Source organism: Rhea americana, unplaced genomic scaffold (assembly GCF_003343005.1).
Source record: "Rhea americana isolate MKP2758 unplaced genomic scaffold, rheAme1 scaffold_129, whole genome shotgun sequence".
Lineage (NCBI taxonomy): Eukaryota > Metazoa > Chordata > Aves > Rheiformes > Rheidae > Rhea > Rhea americana.
The window spans coordinates 545,967-555,564 of NW_028185361.1; the positions used below are offsets into that span (position 1 = coordinate 545,967).

Genomic DNA, 9,598 nt, shown 5'->3' on the forward strand with positions numbered 1-9,598 from the left:
AAGGGCTGAAAAGCCAAGGGATGAGTGAGGTGGCTTAGGTAAAGCAAAAAAAAAAAAAAAAAAGAAAAAAAAAAGAAAAAAAAAGAAAAACAGCAATGTAAATAAGCCTGCTTTGGGTTACGCATCCCCAATCAAATTATTCTCTCTACCTATTTCAGAAAGGAATCAAGATTTTAAAATATAACTGCCTTGACAGATACTAGCAAAAACTGTTTTCGGAAATTTAGCCTGGGGGACATCCTTCACCTCTTCTCATTCTTTTTATGGATCAGCTATATCCTGGGAGATTATTACTGACAGGTTTAAGACCAAGTTCAACAGAAACAGGATGTTACCCTCAAAGTCTTTCTATACCTTTTAATACAGAAACACTTTAACCTCTTTGCAATACTTTGAGCATACACAGAGAACTATCACAAGGATAGTGATAGATTACATAAAACAATTCCTCTAGGTATATATACAATTATAGAAATTCTTAAAGAGACTAAACTGTTCTTCAGTTGAAATAAGTATCTGAAAGTCTTATCCTCAACCAAATACCTTATTAAAATTTCTGCTTGTTAAGTTAGTGTCTTGTAATAGCACTCTGTTGCAAAATGCAAAAGTACTAAATTCACACCATAAGCCCATGAGGCCACATGGATCGTAACACAGTGATACGTGATGCATTTTTTTCAGGGCAAACAATTTCAAGGAATGGGCAATCTAGGGGCAAACCCCATTCCCCCAGTACTTCTAATCATGCACATAACAAAAGGAAACAAAGAAAAAAAGCAGATGGTAATGCGGGAAGGGAGAAGGTAGCAATTTTCAGAGTGCTGAACATTYACGTAGCAAATCAAATCTCTCCTTTACCTCAACTTCAGGCTACATCATGTAAAAGAACACTGTGAACATAGTTGTGGCCACAAGTTATGTAGGAGAGACAAATCACAAGCAAATTCTTTAAATTGTTTTCACCGTTTGTTCTTTTAACTCCTCGTGAAACAAAAACAATCAATCCTTTTACAACAACAGTTAGCTTCTAAACAATCACCACATTTAGCCTTTGAATACTTAAAAACTGCTCTTAATCACAGCCTTAAATATTGAGATGAAAATTCAACTGACTTCCACAGGCCTATTGCTATCTACACTTCAGGATATACAAAGAGAGGTGGGAAACACCATTTCTATTATTTTACTTATTTATAATTTATATTTATCTATTATTCATTTAATTTTAGCTATGGCTTTTATAAATTACTCTTTTAAGGCTCTCTTTAGAATCAACACAAAAAAACAGGTACTCCAGGAGCAATCCACTTCATCCCAAGATCTGAAGTTACAGGACACGAATCCCATCATCAGGAACTGTAGAATCAGGATTTCCAAATCCTAATGGGCTTAAGATATAAACAACAGAAGAGAATGCAATGAGAAAAGATAGTGGCAGGACCCATGAGGCTGGATGACCATCCACTGTCACTACATGCATGGTTAGGTGTTAAGATAATATGTTTCAAGAGACAGGGAAGTGTATTGCATTCTATGCATTACCTATCATTTCGAAAAACTCTTGGCAGGTATCTCCTAGGGAACCACATGGCAAGAGCACACATCAGAACCCAGAGGATAGCCAGCTCATCCAGCATCTGACCCAGGAAACTCAGAGTGGCGTGAAAGTAAACAGATCCAATTCCTGGAAGAGTCAATTAAAAGGCAAAATAAAGAGTTAAAATATTGTATAGACTGAAACATACTGTTCATTATCTGAACCCAGTAACAGACAGTAGACACCATTTGGTCTGAAAAGGCTTTTAAAAATAAAAGAAAGAAAAAAAAGGAATTCTGACCCTCCTAAGAGGGCAATTCAAATCATCAGKACATCAGATTAATTACAAAACACATTACAAAAGCAACAGCTAAAGATATGTCTCCCACTAGCCAAGCATATAGATATATGTGAAAAACATCAGATAGTGAAATTAAATGCAAAAACAAAAAAAAAACACTCCAAAACTTCTTCTGACGCTTCTCACTAGCACATCAACAGGTAACTCAAAGAAAGGAAGCAGCATACGATGACTAGGCTGTGCCACATTTATAGGTGGAAAATGAGACACAGCCCCACAGGGTTTCAAACAGCCCTTTAAAAATTCTAAGCATCTTTGGGTATTAATATGCTTAAGACCCTTCCATCTACTAAATGGATAAGTATGTGGCTCCATCATTAAAAAGCCTCAGGACAATTCAAACCCTGTATCTTCTTCACTTGTGTTGAGCACTTTCAATTCCTACTATAGAAACGGCGTCAGAGGAAGGAGGGTCAGCACCGCTCTAGAGTAAGCCCAGATAAACAAAAGAAGTTATGCAAAGGAAGGATGGGAAGGGAACAGAACTAAGAGAGTTCCCAGCAGCCTGAAATGGCTAAAGGCATTTTCCTGCCAGAAAGTACAAGCGCCTCAGCTTCAAGCAAGTACAGCAGACTCCTCAGTAGACGTCACAGTTGCTTTGTTTTGCAGAAACAATCAAGCTCAAGCAGGAAAAACTAATTTCCTCTCTCTTTCAGTTCATGCACGAGCAGACAAACAGAGACTAATCAACTTACCAACCACAACTAGGAGAGTCCATATTAAATATATTCCACTGTTGAAGCAGGATGCATATTGACGGAATAAGCACATACATATAGGTGGCAAAACAAAAAACAAGATGTTGCTTATCTAGGAAAAAAATAAAATAAAATGTATCAAATACAAACAGAAAATCAAACAGACCTTTAATACTTACAGGCTGTCTAAAATTTCTACAAAAACATTTTGTCATCCAGTGAAGCCCCAGCTCAAAGTATGGCCCTTTCTGTCAAAGCTGAACTGTTTTTACAAAGCATTAACATGTTTTGTTTAATAACATTAAATTAATAACAGTGTAAGAACTGGAAGCAGTGTAAAATGTGGCTTATCACGTCTTTAAATTATCTTTCATATCTACTCCCAAAGGAACTCTACCGTGAGTCTACGAATACTCAGACAACTGCAATTCAAGAAGCACACAACAGCAAACAAACTCGGAACAGGGCATCCTAGCATGTGAACACTCTTCTCAAAGTCTGTCTAGCCTAACATGGAAAAAGCACTAAATGTATGCACACTATAGAGGGCCAGTCAAGTTTTGTTTAAGTTAAGTCACTAAATAATAGCTATCGTACTGGCAGGTCTGAAATACAAGTTAGGTAAAAAGGTTACCCTTCACCCTTTTTTGTAGGGTAAAGAAAGCCAGAAGTTGTAAATCGTTTTATACTTGATGTTTTCCTCCTGGTTCTCCATTACACAAGTAACTGGGGAACTGAGACACAAAGACCAAAAAAAGCTGTATGACTGAAAACTACTTACAAAAATATGAAAAGGTTGATAATTCGGATCATTCCAAACTTTCTTTTACTTAAGAACTGAATAAAGATGCACTTTCTGTTGCTTATCAACAATCCAAAAGCATAGTTCTCTTTTTAAGCATTAGCTGTCACTGTATAGAACATCTGCTTATTTCAGGAATGAACTACCCCATGCTAACAGCCAGCATGGCTYTAGCTCAACGGGCAGCTAGGGAAAGACTCCACCACTGCTTCACAGTGGAACAAGGGGAAAGGATGAGTTCCTCAGTCCTGTTTTCCTCATATTCCTCACACCTGGCCCATGAGAAAATCAGCCCTAATAAGGTTCTCCCAAAAAACATTTACAACAACTCTGGGGCCAACAGAGCTCCAGAAGTACAGATACCCTGTTTTCAAACACTTACAAATTCCTGCTGACAATGACAATCCAGTGGAGAATGGACTCAGGAGTGGCATATGATGAAGGCATTTACTCACTCAACTACTGTAGTCCAACCTCTACACAGTCTGAGACAGCATGAGAACAAAGCTTACCGCGATTAAAATGGACGCATCTTAATTAACATTTGCAAGACTCATCAAAATGTACTCCTAGGCCAGCATTCAAAATGATAATAATTACAGGAGCAGTTTCTCAGCACCATCCAGCACATCCTCACAGACAAGTTGCATTTCCTTCAAAAGTCTTAGCTTTCAAGTATTAGAAAGAGCTTCTCTCTTGCTCAGTTTAATACTGCAAAAACTCTGCAAATCTCTGCCAAAAGAAGTCTGGTAACAGTACTCAGACAAAGCAAAGATTGCGTAATGCAGAGGAGTTCACTGATACTTTCAGCACTACTTCTTTAAAAAGAGATTAAAATGAATGCACTGAGAAGCCAGAACTCAGCAAAATCCTGCATCTTTCTCTCTATACAAAGTGAGATCAGTAATTAGGCAATTAGCAGGTGGAGGTTTTCATACTGACAGAAACAACTCTTTTGCTCTTTTGACATTTTATCAAAATCAGATCTGTAGCAGCGTGTGTCCTAATGCTGTGCCAGTTTTGTGCATTAACTGTCTGATTATCGCAAGTATTTCCACCACTATGAGCATCTGGTTTTCTGAAAACTGAGGGAGAGGGCAAGGAGAATGGAGGGGATGGAGATAAAATACAAAAATAAAGACTCTTGAATAGTTCTAGACTCATGACTCTCTCGTGACTGCCATAGCTATTCTGAATAAAAGGCTTTCAGTAAGCTAAAAGGCACAAGCCACTAGGCCCTCTAAGCAGAACAGATGCCACTACGCTCCTTGCAGTCAGGTCACATTACCACTCAGCCAATCTGTGGAAAGGTCTGTCAGAGAGCTACCTCTCTGCTCTCACTGTTTTCCACTAGATAACCCAACGCAAAGATCTATCCTCTTCGGCCAATTACTAGCTCCTACAGGTTGTTTTGTCATATAGTGGGACCCTCATGGACCCATACTTTGTCCAAGGAGGCATTCACATTATCCAGCTTTTGACAGCTGGCTTAGTCTGCCTGTTTCTTACCATAGTGTACACACTCCTACGTTACACTAATCTGTGGAGAGAGCTGAGCTCCTCTAGAGACTAGGTCAGAGCTCTGCTGGTTTAAGTTAAGCTCCTTCACAGAATTGTCCTCCCTTCCCCTACACTAGCTAACGACATAGGAAAGTAGTCTCCTAAATGAGATGTCTAAAAGCTATCAGAGTATCATCTGATGAATTGTGTAGCACACCAAGCATCTCTTCAGTAACAAGATTCCATTTCTGGAATTCCTTCAAACTACTAGGGCAGCAAATTTCGTCTTTGTAGTTGACAATCTCCCACCACCTCTATTTGTGAATGTCATCTGGCAATATCAGAGTGTGGGACGAAGCACCTCCCTGAGGARGTAGCATGAAGACCAAAGAGTTACTCATACAGACTTCTAAAGCAGACTTTAAGAGATAGATTGATTTGCAGAGCACTGTTAAGAGAACATGCATGTTCAGCCAAATAATTTCACTGAATCATCTTCTATCTGTAAAAAAGGAACCAGTTCTGTGCAACAGAGGTCTTTAGCAACACCTGGGAGATATTCATGGACCAGAATTCTACTGTTCTATGTGCTTTTCCAGGCACAGAGTTAGAAGGCTGCACCTAACCCTAAAACAAGTAGGAAACATATCATACTGGCAGCAGGAACATTAACAAATCCTACTGGATCTTAGAGTGCTCTAAAAATTGTAGCCTTTTAGCCACAGCTAGGCCAGAGAGAGGTATCAAGAGAAAAAGAAAGTTATAAACAAAGGACTATAGAAGAAATAAGACTTTACTGCAATTTAAAATCTAGAGCTTTGTTGTGATTTATTCTTAACGGAATGGCCACCAATGCTATTTCTTAACACTGTAAAAGTTTAAGTATTTTCAGTATTAAAATTATTTTCTATTAAGTTTACAAAAACACAATACTCACTTGTTTCTTTCACCCAGTAGCTTAGTTCTCTTTCATATACACCATAACTAGTATTTTTCACAAGTTATATTCAATCGGGTCCCTGGAGCAATTTCTCAAACTAGTTCCTTAAGTTTGTTCAGTTTCAAGCCAAGGATTCAACCAGATCAAGACCAGAACTAACCTACTGGTTTTTATTCTCTCTTACCATTGTAGGCCCTACAAGGGCCCTGCCTTTAAATAAACTGCAACTATTAACACTATCCTTTCCAAGTATGGCATCTATCCTTTGAGCTGTGGTTTCCAAAAGTATTTTGCATGTTCAATTTTTGATGTATTACACAATTAGCTGGTATGGTTTGCTAATGTACAAACCAAAYGTCCATATAGTGCAAAAGTTAGTAGTAACAGTACAGACAGTTTCCTTTGGAATCAGCAAAGGGGAACAATTCTACATTACAATTCTGGAAAACAGATAGGCATCCCATCAATAGGAGTCCATCCTCTGTTTCATACAATTCTGGGCCTTTAGATTATTTCCAACTGCTAATTGTTCAAAAGAAATATAGGGCACAGGCCGTGGAGAGAATGCCAGAGGTTTAGATTACAACTGCATAACTTTGCTCACATCTGGCCAGAGTCCTGATATGTGATGTTTCCTGCAGTTCTACCAAAGATCATGTATTTTTTACTACTTGTTAAGTCTCTCAGAGAGCTGCTGCAGTGTTCAACCATGAAGGCAGCATGTTTTGCACTGCTGTTTTGTGAGAAAACAGCAAAAATGAATCAAGTAGCTCTGAGGGAGTTCAGAGGGACTGTATCTTCTACATCTTGATCAATGAGCATGCCACTCACAATGATAAAAGACTTTTGTAGTAGAAAAAAGGCAGCACAGACAATATGGCCATATTCTCACACTCTTAAGACTATTTGATAGCTTTTGAAAACTTTTAACTCCTTGCGAGTAAGGAACAAAACAAGAACAATAAAAACCCCAGCAATTCCCTCTTTAAATAGAAACTTGGCAGGAAATACATATTATATGCATAGCTGAATGCAGCATACTAAACTGAAAGGTACTGACTTAAGTAGTAAGAGAAAAAAATTGTTAGTTTTCAGATGCTTAAAATCCAAACAAGACATCTTTTTTTCACAAAGATGTCTGCACATGAACTGTACTTTCAGCATCTGGGCATATCTGTACAAGCTCTCATCAGGACACATTACTTCATCAATTTCAGGAAAAAAATCTAGTTTCACTCTAATCATTCTTTTGAGTTTTGAGTTACAAAATATTGCATGGTCTCTTCACTGAAAGAATGTAGGATCTGAACACCAAATCACATCAGTCTTGTTCATGTATGTTTCTAAAAYGTGTTTGATTAATCAGTACAAATTATCTGCAAAGATATTCTCCTATTGATGTAATACCGATGTACACCTTAATTTTCCTTTTAATTAGATCAGGTTAAACTTATGTATGACAGAACAAGATTGCATCCCACTATAATAACTAAATTGATTTTTTTAGTACTTTTCAGATAAGCTGTTCCAGCTTCACGTGTAAATATATCTTTGCATGAGACCTCAACTACAACTCCRATCCTAGGCAAGATCATTTAAAATGTGGATTAGCAAGATTTTACTCTACAGATTAAAGACCTAGATCCAAGTCTGCTGAAGAATCCTGCCTAGAACTTCAACAGGTGTCAAATCGGACTCAGAATTGAGCTATCTAGGAAGCAATAAAATTTGGACTCCACTTTAGATGATTACTAGAAGAGGGCGAAAATTTCCCAATTGTCCTGTGAACACTTGGCTTTTCCAAGACATGGCTCATACAATCCCATCAACCCACTGCAAATGAAACTGTCTTAATTTTCAGAAACGGGAAGCACAGAACACAACCCCTCACAACGACTTGTTATTATGGAAGAGAAGCTAAATCTCCTCCGTATCTACCCTCAATGCAGACTCTTTTTTTCCTCACACTTTCAGTGTAGAGTTTGCTCATTCATACATTGCTGCTGCTAAACCACAGGCTCCAGGGTAAACTGCCTGCTTTGCTTCCCTGCCTCCTGTCTGGAACCTCACTTGCTCATTGAGACATACCTGCAGCTCCTGGTATTTTGCCAGTTTCTATACCACAGCTAATCTGCTCAGTACAGTCTGTGGGAAATCCATCTGCCTGTGTAGCTAGCTTCCAAATACTGTAGCATTCAYTAAGAAACTTCTTGATTATCCTGAGCTTTTCCTCTGATTGTTTTGGGGTCTCACACAGTAAAAACAGCTGTGTGCACTGAAACAAAGAAAGCAGATAGTTTTCCCCTCTCACCCTTGAAGTTTCCCAACAGCACAGACCTGTCACCATTGAGATGATTTTGGCAGTGAATTACAGGAAAATCAACAAGAGAGTAATGTGTGTAGTGTGCAGTGGTATTACTCATTCTAAATATGCAGTACCCACAAGAAAAAAGTCCTTGATAAAACCTGAGTGAAGCCAGRCACCTACTTCTTTCTTTGATTTGAGTGCAGCACTATCATCTGCTGCTAGCAAGCTAAGAAACACAGATAAAAGAAGTCAAGGGAGGAAGAGCTCAGAGGAGGACRAAATTTGGGGGAAAAAAGCTAAAAGAACATCTTAAAGCAGAAAAATCAGACAAAGCAGAAGCACCAATCCCTTATTCGTGCATGCACTACCCACTACAGAAAACAGAAAACCTGGCGCAACAACCTATGCATGGCATTTGCAGGCTTCCATCCTGACAWCATACTTTTCGTGAAAACACAAACTACTATAAAGCCTGCCACATTATCCCACTTTTTAGCAAATCTATTTATCACTGCAAATACATAAACAAGCTGTAAGAAGCAGTACTCTCCTTCCAAGCTGCTCACTCCAGAGCAGTCTGGCTGTGCTCTTGAGAGTATTTTTTCACATTAGAGTATTTTCTCACATGCTCACTCCAGGACCTGAAAGTAAGTCTTGGGGTAGGTGAGAAGATTCAGCGGCAAATTCTAGCTTAGTGAGAGGAACCTGCAATCACACTGGTCCTCTCCCCTCTCCTTCCTCACTCGAGCCATCTTCCTATACAAAACCCTCTTCTTCTCTCAGCAGTATATTTCAGATTTCAGTCTGCAACCCCAAGCCAATTCGTTTTTGAAAGATATGTATCTCACAGAGCCTAATTTATCTGGGCAAATCCTTGCAGCAAGAAGCATTTGTTCCCAGTCTCTCCCTGCCTCATGCGCYGTCAAGTGACACACACCTGTGTAGACGGGATCTCAGACGCAGGCAATCAAGCATGGAAATACTCTAACACGGTGGGTGACACGAGGCGTGACACTGAAGAGAACCGGGTCTGTTTTGTATCACTGACAGAACAGCCCGGCGAAAGCCCTGTCTGAACCGCCTACAAAAATCAAGTCGTCCAGACTTCTTTCAGTAGTACCACATCTCTGACCGAAGGGCCGTCCCTCGCGTGGCCTAGACACACGCGGCGCGGCGAAACGCGGGCGCGGCGGCGTGGGGCGGCAGCGGCGGGGCGGCGGGCAGCGCAGCCCCTTCCCCCCAACACACGCACGCACGCACGCGGGGCGGGCGGAGGGGGGCCCAACGGCCGTAACGGTCGGCGCGCCCAGGGCAACGGCCGCCCGGAGCCGCCCGCAGAGCGCGCCCCGGCCCCGACGCCGACCCCGCGGGAAGGTGCCGGCCAGCGCCGCCCGCCGCCGCTACGCACCGTGTTGTAAAACTCGGCGATGGCGGGCACGATGGTGTAGTTGT

General features: G+C 40.4%; 1 protein-coding gene across 2 annotated transcripts in view; it reads right to left on the reverse strand.

The window, feature by feature from the left end:
• The window catches only part of ACER2 (alkaline ceramidase 2), a 20,687-nt gene extending 11,095 nt beyond the window's left edge, over nucleotides 1–9,592 (reverse strand). Inside the window, exons 1-3 of one of the 2 annotated variants that reach the window (XM_085326214.1) lie at nucleotides 9,555–9,592; nucleotides 2,594–2,708; nucleotides 1,543–1,684 (exon numbers count right to left, since the gene is read on the reverse strand). In XM_085326214.1, coding sequence (XP_085182340.1) covers nucleotides 1,543–1,684; nucleotides 2,594–2,669 — 218 coding nt within the window. In that variant the 5' untranslated portion in view covers nucleotides 2,670–2,708; nucleotides 9,555–9,592. Of the gene's footprint in view, nucleotides 1–1,542; nucleotides 1,685–2,593; nucleotides 2,709–9,083; nucleotides 9,352–9,554 lie in introns of those variants that run through there. The other variant, XM_085326215.1, reaches the window with a different exon arrangement.
• Between the last annotated feature and the right edge of the window lie 6 nt (nucleotides 9,593–9,598).